This window comes from Ovis canadensis, chromosome 6, assembly GCF_042477335.2.
Source record: "Ovis canadensis isolate MfBH-ARS-UI-01 breed Bighorn chromosome 6, ARS-UI_OviCan_v2, whole genome shotgun sequence".
Classification (NCBI taxonomy): Eukaryota; Metazoa; Chordata; class Mammalia; order Artiodactyla; family Bovidae; genus Ovis; species Ovis canadensis.
The window spans coordinates 85,309,987-85,335,429 of record NC_091250.1 but is presented as its reverse complement, the minus strand read 5'-3'; the positions used below and the strand labels follow the sequence as shown (position 1 = coordinate 85,335,429).

Below are 25,443 nucleotides of genomic sequence, written 5' to 3'. Positions count from 1 at the left end.
ATGGACAAAACAAAGCTACTGACTTCCCTCTATCCGCCAATCTGATTCTCTTCAAGTCTTCCTCCTATGAGTAAAGGGCACCATCATCTACCGAGTTGCTTAGTAAAAACAAAAAGAAAAACAAAGCCTTAGCAAATAGCCAATACACAGGTACATCCAATATCAACTTTACCTTGACAATATATACCAAATTCAACCACTTATCACTATGTTCACCACCAAAATTCAGGTCAAACCCATCACCACATCTCAACTGTTCTGCTACATTATCTGGACTCTTTCCTTTGATCTAACCTCTCTAAAACCCATCCTCTGTACAGTCAAAGCAATCTTTGGTATGGACCCTGCCTACCTCCCCAACTTATTTTGACAACAACCAATCGCAATGGCCTTTTCTCTTGTTCTTTTTAACAGGTAATTTCCTCCTTAATGTTGCTTCTGCACTGTTCTTTTTGCTTTATAAGATCATCATGACAACCTCCTTGTAATCATTCAAGTATTGTTCAAATATTTCCTTGAAATGGCCAATCCCAGTCTCCATCATGTCATCTCTATCACATTACTATTTTGTATTTTCTTCACAGAATTTCTCACTAGTATCATTATCTAAAGTCCTCATTTATGTTTATTGTCTGCCTGCTGCCACTATAACATAGGGTCTTGGAAAACATGGATGTCATCCAGCTCAAGACTATACCCTAAGAGCCCATAGTGCCTGGCATGCAGTTAGTGCTCAAATATATTTGCTGTTTGACTGGCTTTAGGACTCAGCTTAAATGTCACTAAGGGAAGCCCGCTTAGAGTTTGTAACAACATAATTTTTGCCATGATTTTCTAGTTATCTTTCCCATTAAGTCAGATAATCTCTGAGACCACAAAATCTATGTCTATAAATGTTTATTTCCCCTTTCCACTTGAACCTAAGAAACTTCCTCGCACAGACAATGCTCAATTAAAAATTGGGAAGGAGGGGAAAAAAAAACTGGGAAGGAGGAAGGGAGAAGGGTTGGAAAGAAGTAGGGGGTGGTGGGAAGAGAGTAAAAATTAGAGTATTTATAATACGGGAAAAAGTGAGAGAAGGTAACAGGAAGACATGGTACATTTTTAACCATGTAAAAATTGCTGTTTCCCAACTTAGTTTTCTTTTCTTGTTAATTTCTTCATAACATACTCAAAACAATTCTGAACATCTTCACCATTTTAGCAACCCTCCTAATCAACTTGCAATAACACTATCACCTTATCTTCAAATGTTGATTAGCATTAATAGACTCAAAACTTGTTTAGTCAGAACATAATGAGATTACTTTTTCCACATGATCTAATATTTTAAGAAAAGACTATTTAAAAAAAAGAAATAACTCTAAGACATCACAACTGATTTTATTAAAAAATTGTCAGATTTTATGTATTCAAAGAAAAGTTGACTGAAGTCTATAACCTTAAGAAGCTATTTACTCAAATTATCAAATTATGCCAAAACTTATTTTGTAAAATTTCCTTCAACTGCTCTTTATAGCATTATTTACAAGCTTAATATTACAAAATAATATCTAAAAATAAATTGTGAAACACCCAAATAAAGGACTATGCAACTATTTATAAAGTGTTATTTATCAAAAAACTTCATTTAACCTAGGAAAACAGCTTATGTTAAGATGAAAAAAGAAAAGTAGAAAACCACATAAATTATTATAATTTCATTTCAACTCACAAGAACAAAAATATTGGGAAGACAACAAAGTCAGGACTTTGAAAGCAGATGAAAAAAAAGTAACTGAGCAAACCAAAGAATCTGAATCCTAAGTCAGCAATGAGAAAGCAAAGACATATTGATTTTCACAGCAAGACCTGCAAAGATTCAGGAACTAACAACTCTAGCTCCTAAAATATTTCAACCAGTCAAATATAAACATCAGCCCTCAGACAGATGTCTTCTCTGAAAACTCAGATTTCAAAAACAAAAACCCAAGAAAGCAAAAAGATAAAGACACTGGCCATCAGAGACTAAAAAACACTTAACCGCAGTCAAGTGTACAGCCAGCAAGCTCTACCCGTATGCACAGACCTCTCAACTGTTTCTTCAGTGGCCCACACTCTCGTGAGTTCATAATGGCCAGGGATCAACAAATACTTGAGAAGAGTCAAAGGCAAAAGCCAGAAAAAACAAATTTAAAAGATCAACTTGGAGAAAATAGACTATGCACAAAAAGAAAGCCTAACAATCAATCTACCATTAATATTAAGATATTTTGAGAGACAGAGGGAGAAAAAAACACTGCATCACTGCATGAATGAGTAAGAATAGGATGCTAGGGGCTTTCCTAGTGATTCAGGGGTTGGGAATCCGCTTTGCAATGCAAGGGAAACTGGTTTGATCCCTGGTTTGAACCCTGAGCCGGGAAGATCCTACATGCCATTTATTAAGCCCATGAGCCTAGAGCTGGTGCTCTGCAACAAAAGAAGCCACCACACCAGTAGCAGAGCAGGCCCCGCTCGCTGCAACTAAAGAAAGCCCACATGGAACCACAAAGACGTTTCAACCACGGCTAAAAAATAAAAATAAATCTTTTTTTAAACTTTTTTAAACAAAAGAAAGACTCAATACTACAGTTAAATACTGAAGAAAAATCTTCTTATATATTCAAAAACATAACCGTAGAAATAAAAAAGTGAATAGAAGCACTCTGAAGCCAAAGAAATCTCCAGATAATGGAAAACAAAAGATAGGAAAAGAAAAACGAATCAGCACAAGGAGATTTTGAATTTTTGAATAAGAGGGCCAAAAGGCACATGAAGACAAAGTAAAAAAAATAACAAGAAAATATCCCACAAATGAAGGATTTATACTTCCAGATTTAGAAGGTACAAATAAATGCTTGGTACAATGGATAACAGACCGACACATCTTAAGAAATTCACAACGGTGACAGAGCTCACACATGCTTCCACAGAGCTGGGGGGTGGGGTGGGAGGGAGACCTATGCAGGCGTGCACACACAAACTTTAATATTTGAGAGAAGGCTGTGGCCAATTTTTCTTATACACATCACCCATTCTTACTAGTCACTTCTTTCTTGCCCTCACTCCCAGTTATATAATTGTACAATTGTTTTCATACTCAATTGACTTTATACTGAAGTGTACAAAAAGTCTTTAAGAATGTTGAAACATTAATAAATCCCTGGAGAAACTATAATAAACACCTGGTGGTTCATTGTGCAGTGAAATGGCAACCCACTCCAGAGTCCCAAAGAGTCAGACAGACTTAGTGACCAAACAAAAACAACAAATCTACTTGTCAGTATGTTTAAAAATTCACTTAATCAAAAGTTTAAAAGTTATTTTAAAGAGGCTGACTGGCTGTCCCTCAGAAAACTAAGGATAAAAAAAAAATCTTTGTATTAGATACAAAAATAACTTTAAAAACCTGTTCTTTTGTCCATTCCCCAGTATCAGTCTGAGTCCTTGATCATTTCGTACCTATAGTACTCCAACAGTTTCCTATCTGGACTCTGACTCACATTTCCCCCCTTTATACTCTGTGGCCCACCCTGGTTACCAGTTCTTTTTTCTGAAAACTGATTTGCTTATGCTATTCTTATACCCAAGAACTTTCAAATGGCTTCCTGCTACCTATCCATACGTCTGCAGGTTAGGTCCACATTAGTCTTTCACATCATTTCTACCATTCCCAGGCTTCTCCTCTATCTCTCATCGATTCTCAACTCTTCTTTCACACTATCTGGTTTTGTTCACATTGTTTTCTCTGCCTACAATCTTCTCCACTCTCCTCTCTCCTAGTAATGCAAACTTACTCATTTTTAATTGCATCCCATTTGAAACCTTCTAGACTCTGCAATGTAGGATAACCCACTCTCGCCTCTGAACTCCTTACTGTATTTTGTCAATACACCAATATAACACTTTCACAATACAATATGGTTATCAGTTTGTATGTACACATCACTCAGATCGTGAGCTCCCTGAACACAGACTGTTTTACTGTAGCACAGGGCTGGGCACAATGAAGGCATTCGGATATGTCAATAAAGTTGGGCAGGTTTTTTTCCTTCTATCTCCTTCTCATCAATCCTAATAATTACAGTTCAAAATGGTAGAGAAATGGACAAGAGCTTGGACTTTATTCAACTACACCATACGCTGCCACCAAAACAGTATTACTTGTAAGTCACTGTCCTAATCACAAACAGACAGTAATTCCTCCAACTCATCTTCCTGGTTTCCATGCTTTCTAAAATTAAACTACACCCTACAAAGCCATGTCTTCTATTCTCCAGAAAAAAATTAACTCTCTGATTCAATAAGGCTGATTTCTTAAATAATTTGACTACACCTATCAAATTCAAGTCCTTATTCCTTCAGGAGTAAATAAATCAGAATGGAACAATCATCTCCTCTCACATGATCAAAAGAAACTTCAAAATGATTTTTTGATAGACTGTATGTATAACTTATTCACTATGGCTACCTTCAATAAAAGACAAGACCCTAGCAGTTTCTTCTTCTTCTTTGCTTTTAGTAGTTTACTGCAAGAAAACACAAAGTATACAAAAACTGGAAGTTTAAAAAGGCAGTTCTTTTTTCTGTTGGAAGAAAATGAAAAGCACCATTGCCAACAAACTATTTCCTCATCAAGATAACTTCTCTAACTATTCACTGCAATTGTAAAAGACAATATATTCAATGTCTAACTAAGTAGGTATCATCAAAAATAACTTGATGACCATTTAAAATAAGAGACATCAAACACTTTCAAAATATTTACAGCAGAACAAGAACCAAATACTTACCTAAAGTAGGATGTAAATTAAAATTAAATTCTCTATACAGAACTGTGTCCAGCAGAGCGGCTACATCTGCGGATATAGCACATGCATCGCATAAGGCAGTATTTTGGAGGACAGGGCTATAAGCCCCAAAAGGGACACAGAAAAGTTCCTGCCCATAAAAATTCCCTGAGTGTATAGCTCAAACTAAAAGTCACTCCCAGTCACTGACATCCCAGTGTCACTCAACACAAGAATCAAGAATTAAGACTTAAGGTAAAGGAAGAAGAGTTTACAATCAGGTTTTGAGAAAGTTTGTGGGATGCTGTGTATCACACAAGTATGAAAAAATATTATTATTCTTTGGAATGATCATATGGAATAGAGAAGCAAAAAGTCAGACCTGATACCCAAGTGGTATCAACCTACAAGTTCCTCACTAACTTGCTCCTTTTAAATATTCATTTAAAAAATCAATGACTTTATCCTAATTTTGTTGAGTCTCTCTTGGCGACTCTCAAAGAATACCTAAGATTCTTGAGATACCTTCAACTGTAAGAGACATCACATCAATGATTTCAGTGTCACACAGATAATACAGGGTATGCCATCTACCTTACCATTTTTTAACAGAAAATCAGGAAAAATAAGTCTCCAATTCTGATAAAAATTACAGCAGGATCTACAATGAGTGCTTAGCCTGTTGGCATGAACTTTTATATCCTACAAACAAACATACACTTGACTCAAAATAAAATCACAACATACAGCAAGAATAGTTTTACTTTGCATTTGTTAGTATAATAGGCTATAATTCACATGCTTGCAAAAGTGGAGATAAAACAACAATCAGCAAATTTGTAAGTCACCAGGAAGCTGAAGATTTGGAAAAAAGGTAGCTATTTCCATTTTAATCTTGTCCCTCGAGTAGTGGTATGGGAGCAGACTCCAGAACAAAAAATGAGAGCAACCAAGGATAATTTACTAAAATTCACCTTAAAAAGATTGAATCTGCCATCTTGGATCTCTGCACCTGGTGTAACTTCCATAGTACAGTCTTCGGCCTAAGTTAAATAACATATTCCCCATTAAGATACCACATAATTTTTAATTGACAGGCCACATAAAGACAAACCAGCTGTGGCTAGTCTGCAACATGAAACTAAAAACATCAGATAATCATTAATATGAAACTCTGAAAGGGAAGGAGGGGGGAAAAACAAACACGGTAAAACGGAATTTTTAAACTATCATATAGCATTTAACCACCTTTATAGGGAAAAACTGATGTATTTAGGGAATAAAATTGGGACAGTAGAAAAGGCCGGGGTATTTTGGAATATTTACTAATTACCGTAATTTTATTTGTAGTAGAGGTAACTGGTATAACTTCAAGCCCCATTCGTATCCTCTTCTGTTTTTCACAGTAAGCCTTCCAGGTATCTTCATTAAACCCGTAATTAAAATAATCAGAAAGATCAGCACCTAAAGATAAACATACTTTCAGTGGACAAATGATTTCAATTCTATTTTTATGCAGTACATAAAATATAATAAACTGTAAAAATATAGAGTTCTATTAAGTCTTATCACCTCTTCTAATTTTACCAATTCTCCCAATTAATACCATAAAGCAACAGAACTATACAAAGTTTTGACCAAAATGATTTCCTCTAGAATTGGCATTATAATAAAAACAATGAGTCTACTTTTATATAACGCTAGGTCACCTGTAAGATTTAATATTATAAGTCACTATTACTTGTGTGCTTAAGACAATAAAAATTACATTTAAAAAGTAATATTATATGCTGAAAAAAACTTTTCTAATGATTGTTCATACTGTTTGCTAATGATTATTTATACTAAAATTTTTTCAAACTGATATAATCCACAATGATCTTACCAGGTTTACGCCATGGTTTATCTTCAAAAGAATCCAAATCCACCTCCAAGAGCGGAACTCCATTAATGCTTCCAGGCGCATCCAGATCTACTCCTTTCACTTTCGTTCCTACTTTAGAAAATTACAAAACCGTAAAGGACCCATATTAGTGAGACATACCACAGACAAACAGAAAACAATGACAGCCTTTTACTACTGCTAATGCTAGCACTAATTGCGGCAAAGATTTCACACTGAGTAGTAACGTTTCCACAAATAAAAAGTGAGGTCAAAGTGTATGGTGTAGTTATAAGATAAAACAGAGAGATTAGAGACTTCTTGTTTATAATAAGGGATTCCTGTACCAAGAAACTTCCCTCTTTTAAATCATTATCTTCATACATTCTGTGAGCTAAGAAAGATTTCTACCTTTTAAAAAAGCTGTAGAACAAACAAACAACAACAAAATCACACACGTGACAGGAACCCTACGTGACCCACAGCCTAAAGGATTTACTAACTAGCCATTTACAGGAAAGTGCCCACTATATATGGTCAAAACTGTTCTTTTTAACTGGGTTGTAATAACTCACATCTATTCTTGACTTATTCAGATATATGCCCAATTTTCCTATTGATGCAACTACAAATATAAATTTACCGGTAGTTCCATAAACTCTTCCTCCTGTCTTGATGTTAAGATTTACAGGTGCTGTACCGTAACTCCTAAAAGCAAAATAATACAAATTATCCTGAAATGCTGCAATGAAAACAGCAAAATATTCAGTATGTACATATAAATTATATACCCACATATTAACTGGATAGACTGACACTAAAACATTTTAGAAAATGTTTTAAATTTTAAAAGTCTATCACTTGCTCAATAAAAGATAAAAACAAATTTTTAAAAAAGTATGATTAATTTTCCATCTTAAAAATCCACCTGTAAATAATTCAATATTCCGCTGTTACAAACTAACCAGAAATTTGGCTGGAAAGGAAAGAATAGTTTATATGCCTTGTTTTAACTTCCTCATCTCCTACTCATTCATCTGGACTTGCAAAATCTCATTGCTTCTTGCCCGCCTAATAATGTTCATCTTTTGTCTCCAACGTGTTAATTGTGACACCTAGGTTATTCTGCCTTAGAAAACTAAGGCTATATTCAATAAAATACTCAAATATTTGTATAAAGCTCCACTGCTATGAATTTAAGAAATATAAGGTAGCTCAAACAAAACTGTTACTATCAAGGAGGACCATCATTACCAACTTGAAAGGTTTCATCATCTCACTGACTAATTAATTCATCTAATAAATGCTTTTGCCTACGGCTTAGGGGTAAAGAACCCGCCTGCAATGCAGGAGAGCAGCAGGAGCCATGCGTTCCATTCCTGGGTCAGGAAGATTCCCTGGAGAAAGAAATGGCAACCCACTCCAGTACTCTTCTTGGGAAATCCCATGGACAGGGAAGCCTGACAGAGGAGTCTATGGGGTCGAAAGAGTCAGACACAACAATAAATGCTTGAGTACCAACAATGTATCACATATAGTTCTAAGCTAAGGACAGAGAATGAGGAACTGGACAAATATGGTTCCTGTCTCTTAATACTTACATTTCAACAATCAAGTTCAGCACAGCAAAAGCACTCTGAGGTATCTATATAAGATATACAAAAGTCCCAGCTATTTGAAAGTACAAAAACCCAGGACTGTCTCCAAATGGTCCTCTTACAGAATTGCTAAAGGATAAATCAAAACCGTATTTATGGCTTACCATAGTTCATTACATGAAGTTCTTTACTTCCCACCCAGCTACTTTCCCTTCCCCACAGTGCCTTTTAAAATGTTACTTTTCTTTTTTAATGCCACCAAGCCTTTGCATTCATTGTCAGTAAAGAAGCTTAGCTGTCTGGAAAACTGTATTCAAGTAAATCTGACACCAATCAATAGCTGCCCTGCCACCATGAGATGTCAGGCTTCTCTAGGGGCTAGATCCTATATACCTGGATGTCTAAAAGAATTTCAAATTAAATGTACCAAGAAATTTTATTTTAGCCTGCTCCTCCCACCTTACCCATATATGGTAATACACTGCTATGTATACAATGAACTAATCTAGAAATCTCCAAATCATTGAGTCCTTTATCTCCCTTTCCATCTATAACCAACCATTACCCACATTATTTCCATTTATTCTTTACTCATATATATCAAATTATTTCATCTATCCCTATATTCCTGCTGCTGGCTTAGTTTTATCATCCCATATGGATGATTACTTCAAATCTATTAACTAATTTCTGTCTAGCACATCTCAACTACTTCTGCTAGTTTTATTTCAAATGTGACCGACTATTTATAATAACCTTTAAAGGTTCCATGATGACATGGCAAAAATGTACTAACGCTCCTCTTCTGTGGTTTAAATAAGCAATCTTTCTCATCTACCTTACTCTCCAGCATTCTGGTTCCTCTAAGTCATGCTTCCACTACATCTAAGTAGCTTCCTCTGCCAAAACCATCAGTCCATTTCCTTCTGTCTCAAAAATTACTGAAATAACTTCAAATACTACCTCCTTTAGAATTTTCTCTTTAACACATGCAGACTTTTAGCAACCGTCCTCTCAAAACTTTTAAATCACTGTACATGTTTCTAGGTAAGCACTTACACTGCTTAGCTAGAAAGCATTTGCTCACATGTCTGTCTTCCTCACTACTTTTGATAAATAAGAATAGTTTATATTCCCATCATCAATTAACAGAATGCCACACAAGCCGTCTTTAAAAAGTATTTAATGAACGAGCAGATGAATTTCAAAGACACAGCTGAGAAGCCACTATTCTATACAAGGTAAATTATTCCTACCCTAAGATTTGCTTTTCTTCCTACCTTACTTGCAGATACAATAAACTGTGACAAAAAGTGTGTTACCTACAACAATTCTAGTTTTTACTTTCTAGCAGCTTAAATAAACCAATTTAGCATTGTTGCTTAAAAACAATTTGCTCTCTAAATTTGCTTCTGAAAACACTGCACAAAGTAAGTATTCATCAAATTTTCTCCTTGGCTTTCTTTCAGTTTTCAATGGCTATATCTTGAGATAGCAAGGTTAAAAAAGCTTTATACTCTCCAGAAAGATCTGTAACTTAGTTTGAAATGCATTAAAGGATACAAAAGAAAAGATGGACTGTTGAATGGGTGGAGGCATGGAGGTAGGTAGTAGACAGACAGGTGATACAGCAAACACAGCAAAACATAAATTATATAATCCAGCTGATGAGTAAACGGGTGTCCACATCAATTCCTTAAACTTCTTCGAATGTTTGAAAATTTTCATGGTCAAATGTTGAGGGAAGAAAAAAGTTCAAAGACAACTGTGTTTTTTAACATGCAGTCTATTTACTAAATAAACATCTACTAAATACCATATGTAGGACAATGTAAGAAATAGGAAAATTCATAAACCATGGTTTCTACTCAAAGATTTCAGAGTCTAACTGTGTTAAAAGTGCAAACATAACTACAATCCATGAAACTGCTATAAGAAATAAAGTTCAGATAAAAGTACTATGGGAGTCTATGTGTATTTGATGTTTGTATGAAAGTCTTATCCCAAAATTGGTCATATTAGTAAAAAATAATCACCATTTCCTTTAATTCTTCTATACTTGCAAATACAAATAATTTTAGAGGATAATATTTACTAAAAATGCAATGAATACTATGGTATTATTTTGAAGTGTTCCTTCTGTGTAGTGCAAATGAAAAACAAAGTCAAAGTGTTAGTCACTCAATTGTGTCCAACTCTTTGTGACCCCACGGACTGCAGCCTGCCAGCAGGACTGTAGTTCCTCCTGTCTATGGGATTCTCCAGTCAAGAATACCGGAGGGGGTAGACATTCCTTTCTCCAGGGGATGTTCCCAACCCAGGGAGTGAACCCGGGTCGTCTCCTGCACGGTAGGTAGATTCTTTACTATCTGAGCCACCAGGGAAGCCCAGATGACAAAGGCCTATTACCATAAGGGCTTACTAACCTCACAAGCTCAACACTAATCATTTACTTTAAGTGGGGATGAGGAGAACATCAGCATTACCCTAACATGAATCATTTAAATCCTGCCCCCCCACAAAAGTTGCTAGGGTCTTAAAATTCCACAAGCAGTCATTATTATAATGCAAAACTGATTTTGACAACTGAATTACCTTTAAGCTTCCTGAAATAACTTCAAAAAATTTCTCTGCTAGATACAATATTCAAAAGTATTTCTGTATATATTGTTCCATTTCAGATAAGACACTGCAATTAATGAAAAGCTTGTTTCCAATGTACTAGTACCACAGTATACATCCAAATTGAAAAGCAGAGAAACAATGTCAACTCTTATTCTACCACCACAACAAAATCACAATCTGTACTTTATTCCTCAGCAGTCCATTCACTTGATCCAGCTTTACAGACTATAAACCCTGAGACAACATATTGGCATAAACAGCCCTCAGGATTATTAACCACTTGAAAAATAATACTATAAAAAGCAAAAAGAAGTACTTTGGTTACTGTTTTTACTGAACCAAAAAACCTAAACTCAGGTCTGGAAAAGTAATAAAATGTTAAAAACAATATAGATGCAAACAACAATTTAAGGTTTTCTAATTAAAGAATCTGTGGCACTCAATTAATTTGTAAAAACACTTCAATTTCAAGAATAAAAAACTGCTACTTCCACACAGGTTTACCTAACTTTATATTTAAGAAAAAAATTTAATTCTGAAATCCCTTTACATCATGAGATGTAACTAGATGCACGCATGCATGCCAAGTCGCTTCAGTTGTGTCTTGACTCTTTGTGACCCTATGGACCACAGCCCTCCAGGCTCCTCTTTCCATGGGATTCTCCATGCAAGAATACTTGAGTGGGTTCCCCTGCCCTCCTCCAGGGGATCTTCCCGACCCAGAGATCAAACCCGTGTCTCTTATGTCTCCTGCACTGGCAGGCGGGTTCTTTACTACTAGTGCCACCTGGGAAGCCCTGTAACTAACATATAATACTGTATTAACTTCAGGTTTACAACAGAATGATTTGACATACATATAAATTGTCAAAATGATTACAGTAAGTTAACATCCATCACCACAGATAGTTACAAATATTTTTTTTCCTTGTGACAAGAACTTGTACCTACTATCTTAGCAATTTATCAGATGAAATTTTAGTAAGAATTCATATCATGGTCAGATGGAAAATTGTAAAAACAATGGAATCAATCACTAATTGTCTGCTACAGGCACACTGCCTTTGATTTAAGCACATACAACTGTTATGTATAACTCACCCATACTGTGGTGCTCCCGTTTTAATGTCTCCTATAGTGACATGAACATCGTCCTCATCATCATCACTGTCGCTATCACTATCATCTTCAGTCTCGGTCACTTTCTACACCAAAAAAGAACAACCACAAAATGCACTCATTAATCCGTTTCAACATTTGATCTGAGATGTGTAACTGAAAAGGTAACCATTTTGCATTTTTTGAGCTCCTTTTAAAGGAAAAAGTTATAGTGTTGCTGCCTATTTCAACTCATTTACAACTCTGATGTTTTACATGACCAAAGGATAATGATGTTAAGTAAAACTTTTTCTCATCATCGTCTTTTTGTAAATAACACCGTATGTATTTTTCCTATTAAGAACTGCTCCTCTTAAAAATAAGATCTAAGGCAACATACTAAAATATCAACTTAAAAAAATTTGAGGAATTCTTAACAGAAAGAACATGAAGGTAAAAGGAAAACAATTTTTAAGGGTCACAGAGTCATGGTTAAAATCACCAAACAGTTAAAAAACAGTTCACTTACTCCTGACAATCATTTACACACAGTTGAGGCCCTGCATGCAAATGACTGAGGGAATACTTCGATTCCATGAGTAAAAGTTGGGCCATACACAAAGGTTTTATTTTGGCTCTAAAAGGCTGTTTTGTGCTTAGTCACATAAGAGTAAAATTAAAAAATAGAACTCATAGGCTAAATACTTTTTTGTATATAAGTTCGAGCTTACAGAATACAATTTTGTTTTTATAGGATTAAAACATGTTAAAACATTCCTAAGACCGATGATTTGTCACCTGCAAAATGTCACTTTTAATAGGCATGAGGTCAGACTGTCACACACACACATATATATAAATATATATAAATAAAATATAGATATATCTGCTAAAGAAACTGACAAACTTGGGTTGCAAGATGCAATGTTTGGTTTGAAAAAAACTAGGTTCTCTATTATTATTAATAATAAACTGCTCTTTTATTAAAGCAATAAACATTAAACCTTTGTAAATGTTCCATTTCATCTAGCGTTTCCTCCCACTAATTCTCATGCAAAATACTGCAAGTAATTCTAAATTTTGGATTTTTTTCCTATGTGAACGGGAAACTGCCGATAAAGATTTTGAACAGAGAAGTAACCAGATCTCAAAGCCTTGTGTTACCGGTTTAGGTACGCCATTTTCAGGAGTTTCGTCTTCAATTCCAGATGGAGGATTCGCACTATAAGCAACAGAAAACAAGCACACGCTGTGTATTACTTTTCTGAAGTGAGGTTGGAGCATTACAGTATTTTTAAGCTATGCCTGATAGTTTCTTGAAATTACTGTCTCCATTGGATAAGAAGATGGTAAAAACTGCCTGTCTTACTCTGCTATTCCTAATGCCTATACAAAACATGTACATTCAACACTGGAAGTAAAATGGAATTGCACCCAGTTTGTTAATGATGCCAAATTTGCAGTTTGATGATGGGATACAATTTGAGTTTCTTACATTTTTAAAATATGCATCATACTTAATCTATGTAACAGTTTCCTCTTTTCTTCCTCATTTTATAGTTTCATCTTATTGGATATATGTCCTTTGTGAAATAAGAAACAAATTTTAAGATTTTAAAACAGTTAATTTTCACTTAAGATTGCCTTCCAGTTTGGCAGTAAGGAGCTCCAGATCTAATTTTCACACATGACAAAAATACTTTTTTAAGGCTAGTTATTAATTTGAATTTGCCCTATTATAACAAAATTGCTATATAATAATAAATATTCTTATTCTCACGAGACTCAGCATATGGCCATTATCCATGGTGTCAGATTTTTCAGTACTATAGTGCAATTGGTTCTTACAATTATAATTTTTATAGTGGACATTAACCATTAACCTCATTTTATAGATAAATAAACTCAACTACAAGGCAACTCACAATTATGTAGGTAAAGCATTTCTAGGAAAAATGTCCAGATGTTGATACAGTTCAAAGCTCTTTTCACTGAATTCCTGCCAATCTCTTCTAAACTTCACTTTTTGTCAGTTTCTATAGGAATCAATTTAATCCCTAGAGCGTGTTTTTTTTTTTCATAATACAATTTCCAAATAAAGCAAAATGAAGGGTAAAACCTGAAAATTTATCTGTTAAATTTTCATTGTTCTACACTGGCCCAAAGAAAAAAATATGCAAATATGATTATTCAGTACATTTCTCAGAAACCAGCTGGGCTTGTTCTTTTATGTCACAAAACAGTATATTTAACCAAAACTTGGATCAGTGACACATGACAATTAGAGATAGCACAATGCAATGGTTAATGACAATTTCAAGGATGGGTTAGCCACTTTTTAAGTCACAAGAATCTGGGGAAAACTAATAGCAAGAGCTCAGCTTATTTAGGGCAATGTAATATGTACCACTCTGAATACCACAACACAGGTTTGTTTGGCAGGGTGCTCGTGCCCAACAGACTTAAGTTTTTATTCTCTATCACCATTAAAATGCTAGAAATGTGGTAAAATTATAAGCTTTTTCTAGAAAAATAAAATTTTAAAGATAGATCTTTTCCTTTGGATGAAATAAACAGCTTTCCAAATAAAGTGCTAATAAGGAACATGGAGACATTTTGACAGTGACAAGGGAGAGGGCTTCCTCTCCAATCAATTTAATCAGGCTGTGTACTGAGGAAGTAAGAAATCAGAAAATAAGCTTCAAGAACTGTAGCCAAGAACTCATATTAACAAAATAAAATAAAAATTAGTTCACAAAATCGTGTTATTATCATTAATTTCTGAACCAACTGAAAAAAAGGACAGGAAGTAATATTACTTTCATCACTATATACTACACAAATCCTAACTTTGTGATTAATTGAGATCAGGGTTAGGAACTGATTTGGATATATCCATTTCAAAATTAAATAACAAGATTTCAGATGGTACAGTACTGAGTTAATTAAAAAAAAAAACACATCCAAAATAGGGATATTTTTAAGCGAAGAATAAGCTCAACACCCCCTAAGCTGTTTCCATTTTTCACTTCTTCCCTTCATCCACTTTTTAAAAAACAGCAGCAGAGATACAATTCATATTCCATACAATCTACTCATTTGAAACATACAACCAGAAGATTAAGTATGAAGACAGAATACTGTATCTATCTAATTATAGTACATTTCCATCATCCCCAAAAGAAATCTTACAGATATGTAGTTGGTCTCCATTTTTCCTACCCCAGTAACTACTAACTACTTTCTGTATCTTTGGATTTACCTATTGTGTACACTTAATATAATTAGAAACGCGATACATAGTCCTTTGTGCCTGGCTTCTTTCACTAAGCATAATGTTTTCAAGGTTCACCTGTGTTCTAACATATCAGTACTTCGTTTCTCTTCACTGTCAAACAGGATTTCAACTTATGAATATATCACTTTTCTAAATCTGTTCATTCATCATTTAATGGCTATTATGAATAATGCTGCTATGAACATTCACATAAAACTTTTTGTGATGTGTTTTAATTTCTCTAAAGAATGTATCTAGGAGTAGAATTCCTGGATCATGTATATATGGCAGCTCTACATTTTAACCTTTAGAGAAACCATTAGACAGTTTTCCATAGTAGTTGCACCATTTTACAATTCCACCATCAGAGTTACAATTTCTCTGTATTTTCAGGAGCACCTGTTACTACCTGTCTTGATTACAACCATCCTAGAGTCAGACACGACTGAGCGACTTCACTTTGACTTTTCACTTTCATGCATTGGAAGAAGGAAATGGCAACCCACTCCAGTGTTCTTGCCTGGAGAATCCCAGGGACGGGGGAGCCTGGTGGGCTGCTGTCTATGGGGTCGCACAGAGTCAGAAACGACTGAAGCGACTTAGCAGCAGCAGCAGTGGGTGTGAGGTGGCATTTCCTCCTCTTTTTAAACCCAAATATTCTTTAAAAGTCATTTTTGCAATCATGCCTCCCCCATTATAAGACACTAAGGAATCCGGTCAGAGTAATGTCAGCGTGTATCCATGTACTTGTATCAATGAGCTATTCCGAATTTAGGATAAGTTTCTAGCTCCCTAATATGTTTGATAAATGACACTCACACCTTTCTAATTAATCTAACAAACACTTCCAATCTTATAAGAAATTCATTCGTTCCACACTTAATTTTACATTTGAAATACTTAAGTTGTAGTTACCCAAATAACTCTTTATTTTTAAAAAATTTAAACCTTTTTTCCTTAGTAGTGTAATGGTTATACCGTATACTCCACTACTGAGCTCACTTAAGGTTACGAAGTTATTTAATATGAAAGATATTCAAATCCTTACCTCAAAACCTGTTTGTCCCCTAGGCTATTAGCAAACAGAATTGGTTTAAGAGTACATCCTGAAATAGTAATAAACTATAAAGGACTCAAGTGTCTTCCAATCTCATTCAAGCAATGATTATAACCAAATAATGTTGACAGTCTGTTGACAGGACCACTGTACCACACAATCTTTGTTGAGTATCAACAAGAAATTTCACTAACCTGGCATTTTCTTCTTCTGGCCTTTCAACTTCATTTTCATCTACCAAAAAAAAATACATACACACATAAATAAAATTAACAAACAAATCACTCTTAAAGAAACCATTATTATGAAAATCTGAAGTGATCATCACAAGCACTAACCTAGGTCCTTTGCCAAATCAGTGTGCACATGCACGTCCCATGGGCCTATAAGCACATCCAAAGTTAGATCACCTTAGAATGACTTAACAAGATTATGTTTCTAATGAAAAATAAAATTTAAAAAATCAACTTTTAAGTAAAGATTTCTAGGTCTTTGTAAAAGAAACCCTACACAGTTACATTTCAAAGAGTACTAACTAATGCTAAATCTTGCACCAAAGGTAATGTATTTTACAAGTTTACCAGAATCAACATTTGTCAAAGTCACATCAAGGAGCAGCAAGGTGCCCAAACATGCACTTTTACTGGACTACTCTAAACACAATCGAGAATATGCCCTTTAGGCACGAAACAAACATTAACTTTCAAACTTAGCACAAACAGACAAAAAGGGACTGTGACTTCATGGAAGTTAAAAAACAAATGTCAAACAAATCTCTTTCAACGGGTAAGCAAAAGATGCAGTAAATTCATTTTGTGAAAAAGATAGATACACGAGATGATACTGAAAACCATAAGCCTAAGGGACATGAGGTACTTCTACGTGGGTTAAAGCGCAGTCTCTTAAAAAAGAAAAATTTCACCTTAATACAGGAGACATTCAGGGTTTTCTTTATGGGCCATAATGTATTCCATCTCTTTCTCTCACTCTTTTTAATTAATTATTTTTAAAGCACGACTTTCAGACAAGGAGGTACCCTTGCAGGTGCATTCCACACAAACTGACCATCAAGAAACAAGACGTTAGTTTAACAGCATCAACTTTATTTAGCTATTATTACAGAATGACTGTTTGTGGGACAAGAAGGGCATCCTACAGTCAAAGGGCAACAAGAAACACGCCAACAAAGCTCAGAATCGATACAAGAAACAAGTGAAAGAGTGGCGAGGCGGCCGAGAACGGCGGGCGCGGAGGAGGGCGAGGCTGGGTTCCAACCCCGCGCCCCCGGCCCGGCCCGGCCCCGCAGCCGCTGGGTCGTTGCGCGTTGGGGGCGTGGGCTGGGCGGGAGGAGGCGGAGGGGGCGGGGAACGCGCACGCCGCGCTCGGCCTAAGGCAGGCCGGAGGAAGCTCCGCACGGAAGGCCGCAGGCGGCGGCGTGAGGGGCCCGGGACGCCGGCAGTTTGCGGGTCGGGAGGGGAAGCCTGAGAGAACCCGGGAGAGAGAGAAGGGACAGGAAGTTCCGTACCGCCATAGAGCCACTCTTCCTCCTCATCCCCTCCGGTCCCGCCGCTCAGCTCCGACACTAGGCGCTCGACCTCGCCGGCCGACATGGCCGCTCCGAGCACAACTTAAGCGCAGTGATCAACAGCCCCCTCCAACCCCTTCCCCTGCCTCGCTGACCAGGGGCTCGAGAGGGGCGCGAACCCGCCGGCGAGCGGACGAAGGAAGCACGAGACTGAAATCCAGGGCAGCAGCCGCGGAGGCGGCAAAGCAGACGACTCCGGCGCCCTCCGCCCGCGCACGCGCAGCAGCACCAAAGCGGCGCGGCGTTTCTAGGTGGCTTCACTTCCGCGGCGGCGGCCACCTGAGTCTTGGTGCGCATGCGCGTCGTGGCGGGCCCCGCCCCCCTATGGGATCCCGCCGGCGTTTTAGCGTGGCTTTATCTCCTGACGTTCTACGTTGGCTAGAATTCCCCTCCCCCTATGTGGACTCATAACTTGTGTTTCTACTGCTGGAGAGACCACCATTCTTACTTTCTGGCTTTGATGCCTGCATTCTCTTCTCTACCTGTTCTGTTTTTCTAAATCTTCTGAAAAGCGTTTCATTTTTCACTTGTATCAGAAGTGATATAAAATCGTTACCCTATCGGTCCCTGTATCTCATCACAGAAGAAATCTAACTCATGCTCACGTTCTTGAAAAATTAGTTTTAACAGCAAACAAAAGTCAAACCAAAAAATCAAGCATGCGTTTTCCTTGTCAAAAAGAACTCATCCACTACCCTCCTTTCCAGAAGTAGGTCTTGTTTTTCTGTTTCACGTGCAGCATTATGAAATTTTATACATAGCTGCTTCAAGTATATCGTTGTGGAAGAACCTGAGATTAATGAGCCTTAAAGTGTACAACATTCAGAAACATTTCAACATTCAGAAAACTAAGATCATGGCATCCGGTCCCATCACTTCATGGCAAATAGATGCGGAAACAGTGGCTAACTTTATTTTTGGTGGCTCCAAAATCACTACGGATGGTGATTGCAGCCATGAAATTAAAAGATGCTTACTCCTTGGAAGGAAAGTTACGACCAACCTCAGTTCAGTTCAGTCGCTCAGTCGTGTCCGACTCTTTGCCATCCCATGAACTGCAGCACACCAGGCTTCCCTGTCCATCACCAACTCCCAGAGTTCACTCAAATTCACGTCCATCGAGTCAGTGATGCCATCCAGCCATCTCATCCTCTGTCGTCCCCTTCTCCTCCTGCCCCCAATCCCTCCCAGCATCAGAGTCTTTTCCAATGAGTCAACGCTTCGCATGAGGTGGCAAAAGTAATGGAGTTTGAGATTTAGCATCATTCCTTCTAAAGAACACCCAGGACTGATCTTTAGAATGGAGTGGTTGGATCTCCTTGCAGTCCAAGGAACTCTCAAGTCTTCTCCAACACCACAGTTCAAAAGCATCAATTCTTGGGTGCTCAGCTTTCTTCACAGTCCAACTCTCACATCCATACATGACCACAGGAAAAACCATAGCCTTGACTAGACGGACGTTTGTTGGCAAACTAATTTCTCTGCTTTTGAAGATGCTATCTAGGTCGGTCATAACTTTTCTTCCAAGAAGTAAGCGTCTTTTAATTTTATGGCTGCAATCACCATCTGCAGTGATTTGGGAGTCCCAGAAAATAAAGTCTGACACTGTTTCCACTGTTTCCCCATCTATTTCCCATGAAGTGATGGGACCAGATGCCATGATCTTCGTTTTCTGAATGTTGAGCTTTGAGCCAAGTTTTTCATTCTCCTCTTTCACCTTCATTAACAGGCTTCTCAGTTCCTCTTCACTTTCTGCCATAAGGGTGGTGTCATCTGTGTATCTGAGGTTATTGATATTTCTCCCAGCAATCTTGATTCCAGCTGGTGCTTCTTCCAGCCCAGCGTTTCTTATGATCTACTCTGCATAGAAGTTAAATAAGCAGGATGACAATATATAGCCTTGACGTACTCCTTTTACTATTTGGAACCAGTCTGTTGTTCCATGTCCAGTTCTAACTGTTGCTTCCTGAGCTGCATATAGGTCTCTCAAGAGGCAGGTCAGGTGGTCTGGTATTCCCATCTCTTTCCGAATTTTTCACAGCTGATTGTGATCCACACAGTCAAAGGCTTTGGCATAGTCAATAAAGCAGAAATAGATGTTTTCCTGGAACTTTCTTGCTTTTTCAATGATCCAGCAGATGTTGGCAATTTGATCTCTGGTTCCTCTGCCTTTTCTAAAACCAGCTTGAACATCGCTCTTTTTTGAGAAAGTCAGAAGGGTGGTAAAAGATTAACTCTCCTACAAGGGAAAAGTGGGTCTTAATAGACGCATAAAATGTTTTTATACCACCAGTGCCACAGCATCTTATGTTATTTAAGTCATGTGGCTTTAATCCTCATTACCGTTAAATATTGGGCTTTTCCACAGGCTCAGCAGTAAAGAGATACAGGTTCCATTACTGGGTAGGGAAGATCCCCTGGAAGAGGGCATGGCAACTCACTCCAGTATTCTTGCCTAGAGAATCTCATGAACAGATGAACTTGGTAGGCTACTGAGTAAGGCTGTGAAGTGTTAGACCCCACTGAAGATTTAGCATGCTTGTGTGCACCATTAGATGTTCCTCTATTGCTATTTTCAGTCTCCATTATCTGTAGAGGATAATCTCTTGTATATTTCTGAAGTCTGTTGAGATACAATCAACTTTTAAAATCTTTCCTGAACCCCATTTCTTTATCCTATAAATATGGAGGGCCTACCAAGTTCCAAAGACACTTCTAAACTATGTAAATTCAGCAGTGAGTAAAACAAAGTCCTTCCTCTCATGAAATTTTCATTCTAATGAGAAAGACAGATAATAAACGTGTAAATGTACAGTATGTCAAATGGTGATAAGGATGATAGAATAAGCAGGAAAGGGGGATCCAGAGAAAAATGATGAAGACGGATAGGATGTAATCTTATGTGGTCAGGAAAGGCCACTCTAATGAGGTTGCAGAAGAGTAGAAACCTGAATGGAAAGAAGTAAACTCTTGTGAATTTCTGGGAGAAGCCTTATCAGATGGAGAAAATAGCATGTGCAAAGACCCTGAGGCAGAAGCATACTTGGGGCATTCAAGGAACCCAAAATATAGCTGGAGTGGAGAGAGGGAGGGAGGGTGAAGATATACAGATGAGGTTAGAGTTATTCTGGAGTAGCTAGTGCAGAGCTAAACACTCCTTTCTGTACACTGGGCCAATTCCGTGGCATGTGTCTATCACATCGTATAGTGATTATTTAACTACATCTCTGTTTTCCTAAGATTCTTCACCGTGTCCTCTCTCCAAAAGGGCATCTTCTTATGCGTCATTCTAATTCCTGGTGTTGTGCCTAGTACTAAGGAGATCTTAGCCTCTGCTGACACTAATGAAATAAAGATTTTACATTCTGCTTGAGAGTTTCATAAGGCGATCACTCACAGTCCTGTCTATTTATTTACCATCCAGTCTGTAACAAACTTTGATAGTTTCATGAGAGGCCAATTGCCATTTGCTGAGGAGCCTCTTTCTCCTTTCTGCTGCCTGAAATTAGCTTTTTTTTTCAATGCATTAGTTAAACTGAAGAACTGATAAATAATAATGAATGTATTAGAATCACCTTCATGGTGGAGGTAGCATTTGAGCTAAGCTTTGAAAATAAAGATTTTCACAAGCAGAGAAGCCCATAAATCACTAATAACTACTCTTTAAAATACCTCTTCCTTTCATACTTGCAAACTGAGTTTTTGCCTGGATATACTTCCTTGGTTAAAGGTATCTTTGTCTCCTACCAGGGGAGACTTGAAAGATAGGTAGCTTGCAGATGTTATATAAAATTATGCCTTTATCAAAATTATAACATCAAAATTATTCCCTCAGTGGCTTCCCTTCATCTGCAGATCCAGAAATGTTGCTCAGAGATCTGTCCATCACCCTCATTGTCTTTGGTCTTCTTTATGCACAAGAAATCTCAAGCACATCCATTTGCTAATGACTCCCAAGTTACTAGACATCTCTCCTGCAATCCATAATCATAATCCAACTGTTTACCATATACATGTTTCCACCTGGATGTCCCATGGTACCTTTAAAACAACAAGCCCCTACACCCAATAGAAAGGCTATTATCAAAACAATAACAATAACAGAAATAACAAGTGTTAGCAGGAATGTGGAGAAATTAGAATGTTTTTACACTTTTGGTGGGGATGTAAAATGGTATCCAGCAGCTGTGGAAACAGAGGGTCCTTGAAAAAGGTAAAGAGGGAATTATTGTATGATTCAGCAATTCTACTTCTGGGTATATATCCAAAAGAATGGAAGGCAGAATTTTAAAGAAATATTTGTATACCCACGTTCCTAGTAGGATTATTCACAAATGCCAAAACATGAAAGCAATCCACATGTCTACTGAGATGAATGAATGAACAAAATACAGTATACACAATGGTGTATGCAGGGGGCTGTTCAGTCAGCTCAGTTGCTCAGTCGTGTCCGACTCTTTGTGACCTCATGGACTGCAGCACATCAGGCTTTCCCGTCTGTCACCAACTCCCAGATCAAACTCTTGTCCATGAAGTCAGTGAGGCCATCCAACTATCTCATCCTCTGTTGTCCCCTTCTCCTCCTACCTTCAATCTTTCCCAGCATCAGGGTCTTTGCCAATGAGTCAGTTCTCCGCATCAGGTGGCCAAAGTATTGGAGTTTCAGCTTCAACAACAGTCCTTCCAATGAATATTCAGGACTGATTTCCTTTAGGATTGACAGGTTTGATCTCCTTGCAGTCCAAGGGACTCTCAAGAGTCTTCTCCAACACCCCAGTTCAAAAGCATCAGTTCTTTGGCACTCAGCTTTCTTTATAGTCCAACTCTCACATTCATACATGACTACTGAAAAAACCATAGCTTTGACTAGATGAACCTTTGTTGGCAAAGTAGTGTCTCTGCTTTTTAATATGCAATCTAGGTTGGTCATAGCTTTTCTTCCAAGGAGTAAGCATCTCTTAATTTCATGGTTGCAGTCACCATCTGCAGTGATTTTGGAACCCAAGAAAATAAAGTCTCTCATTGTTTCCATTGTTTCCCCATCTATTTGTATGAACAGTATGAAAAGACAGGGGGATATTATTCAGCCTTAAAAAAAAAAAGGAAATTCTTGCACATGTTATAACATGGAGAAACTTTAAGGATATTACTGAGTGAAATAAGTCAGTCACAAAAAGATAAATATTATATAATTCAACTTATATAAGGGACCTAGAATAGTCAACTCATAGAAACCGAAAGTAGAATGGTGGTTGCTGGGGTTGGGGGGACTAGAGAATTGTTAACAGAGTTTCAGTTTCAGCAGACAAAAACGTTCTGAATATTGGTTGGAAAACTGTGAAAATACTGAACTGTGCACTTAAAAATGGTTAAGACGGTAAATTTCATATATTTTTCCACAGTTAAAAAAACAGAAACAAAAACATGTCCCAATCAAATTCAGTATATTTATTCTCCAATCTGCTTTTCCACATCTCAGTTACTGCCACTTACTAGTCTCCCAAATAGAAAGCTGGCCATTAATCTGTGATTTTCCCTCTGCCTCTGCCTTTGTCAATCTAGTTACCTGAATTGTGTCTCTATCTTCTTAACATCTTTTCATAAATCCCAGGCTATCTACTCTCTTTATTAGTACTATTCTTATGTGCTGTTTTCCATAGGTATTGCTGTTACTTTTTTCTAGCTGCACTTCCTGCCCTAAATCTTACTCCGTTCAAACTGTTTTCCATTTAGAATATTTTTCCCCTAAACTGAAATCTGAATAAATGTTTCTGCTCCTAAAAATACATTGAGATCCTCCATATTGGTGGGTTCCACATCCATGGACTCAACCAACTTTGGATAGAAAATGTTTGAAAAGAAAATCAGAAAGTTTCAAAAAGCAAAACCTGTATTTGCTGTGTACCAGCAGCTATTTACTTAGCTTGTACATCATATTCACAATCATTTACATAGCACTTACCTTGTATTAGACATTTCAAGTAACCTAAACCTGATTTAAAGTGCACAGTGCCCAGGCTGTATGCAAATATTACAGCATTTTATATAACAGATGAGCATATGGTATTTTGTTATTTGTAAGATGTCAGCGCAGGGGCTGTACTGGAACCAAACTTGCAGCATAGGGTTACCAAGAGATTGTACTTTAATAGCTCCCCATTGGCTGCTACTATGTAGAATAAGGAAATAAGACTTACTCTAATATAGTCCATTCTTTTCTATATCCTAGCTCCTATTTCTTCATGGGCCTCTCTTTAAAGAAGACAGTCAAGCCACAGTAAACCATTTGTAGCTCCAAAGAACATACTGTAAGGTTTCATAATTCTGTACCTTTGTTTATGCTTCACTCTTTGCTTGGGCTGCCAGGAATGCCCCTCCTCGCCCTGTACACCTGGTTAACACCTGGTTTCCTTTGAAGACAAATAAAAACTTATGTCCTATATGAAACTTCTGACCACTTCCCTTTTTCCTTTGCTTAGAATTTATTTTTCCCACTTTATAGCTCAAAGTTTAAAAAAAAATTGCTTCTGTAATGTTTTATTTCATTTGCTTGCTTTACTTGTGTGTGTTAGGGAAATTAAAAGTCTTGTTCAGGCTTCAGAAAGTAGGACAACAGGCCTCTGACCAACTTCCAACCTGCCTGCACCCTGCCTGGACTATGAGCCTGCCTGCAAGCACACCAACTGTTACCAGCAAGTCAAGCAGTACCTTAGATAAGAAAGGAAGTGGGTCTTAGAATTTCTTGAGCCCCTGGGGGCTTAATTAGCGCCTGCAACTGATGATGATATTAGTTTACAGCCTGGGATTATAAATGGGAGCCTGCCTCCACCTCGCAAACTGCAATCTGAAGTCTCACCCATGGAGTAGACGCACTGCCCAGGACCCTTTTCCCCAGTGGGACTCCAGATTGCTGTTACTCAGGACTTCCCAGTGCTGTTCAAGTCGGGATGTAGGTTTTGACCCAACTCGGTGATGTTTATGCCATTACTCTCTCTATTGTTTCTATTTCTTTTCTTTTAATGATTGTATATTGAAATTAAGTTAAATATTAACTCTGAAATATTAAAAATTGTTTATTTTGTGTTTAATAAGTGGTTTCTTTTGTTAATGAATCCTTTGCACCTAAAACGAAAAGTAAAACTTTAGCCAAAACAGTGTGAGTCCTTTTACTTCAGGTTATTTTGAAGGCAAGGCTATGGATCGCTTCCATGTATATCTTCAGTGCCCAACACAGTGTATGGAATATTGTACATATGCATTAAAATTTGGATGAATATATTATTTATTATAATGATATGAATTCAACAAACATTTATTCAACATTTATTTAGTTATTTTCTAGTGCTGGTGAAGCCAAGCTTCTAGTGCCCCATCTAGTAGAACAGATACGTTAAGGAAAACAAGTATGTTAAAATTTACTCCATGATATGGCAAGTACTTAGCAGAGGTGTATATTTTTCATAGATCATGTAATATATCTCATTAACTACTGTTTTGGAGCCTAGCTCAG

General features: G+C 37.2%; 1 protein-coding gene across 18 annotated transcripts in view; it reads right to left on the bottom strand.

Annotated features, from left to right (window-relative positions):
* The window catches only part of FIP1L1 (factor interacting with PAPOLA and CPSF1), a 68,332-nt gene extending 50,080 nt beyond the window's left edge, over positions 1–18,252 (bottom strand). For 2 of the 18 annotated variants that reach the window (XM_069594135.1, XM_069594140.1), the window contains exons 1-8: positions 17,874–18,206; positions 16,687–16,731; positions 16,543–16,582; positions 13,179–13,236; positions 12,018–12,121; positions 7,337–7,401; positions 6,697–6,804; positions 6,145–6,275 (exon numbers count right to left, since the gene is read on the bottom strand). In XM_069594135.1, the coding sequence (XP_069450236.1) occupies positions 6,145–6,275; positions 6,697–6,804; positions 7,337–7,401; positions 12,018–12,121; positions 13,179–13,236; positions 16,543–16,582; positions 16,687–16,731; positions 17,874–17,958 (636 nt within the window). In that variant the 5' untranslated portion in view covers positions 17,959–18,206. Of the gene's footprint in view, positions 1–5,785; positions 5,855–6,144; positions 6,276–6,696; positions 6,808–7,336; positions 7,402–12,017; positions 12,122–13,178; positions 13,237–16,542; positions 16,583–16,686; positions 16,732–17,873 lie in introns of all 18 variants that reach the window. The other 16 variants (XM_069594123.1, XM_069594126.1, XM_069594125.1 and 13 more) reach the window with 16 other exon arrangements.
* Between the last annotated feature and the right edge of the window lie 7,191 nt (positions 18,253–25,443).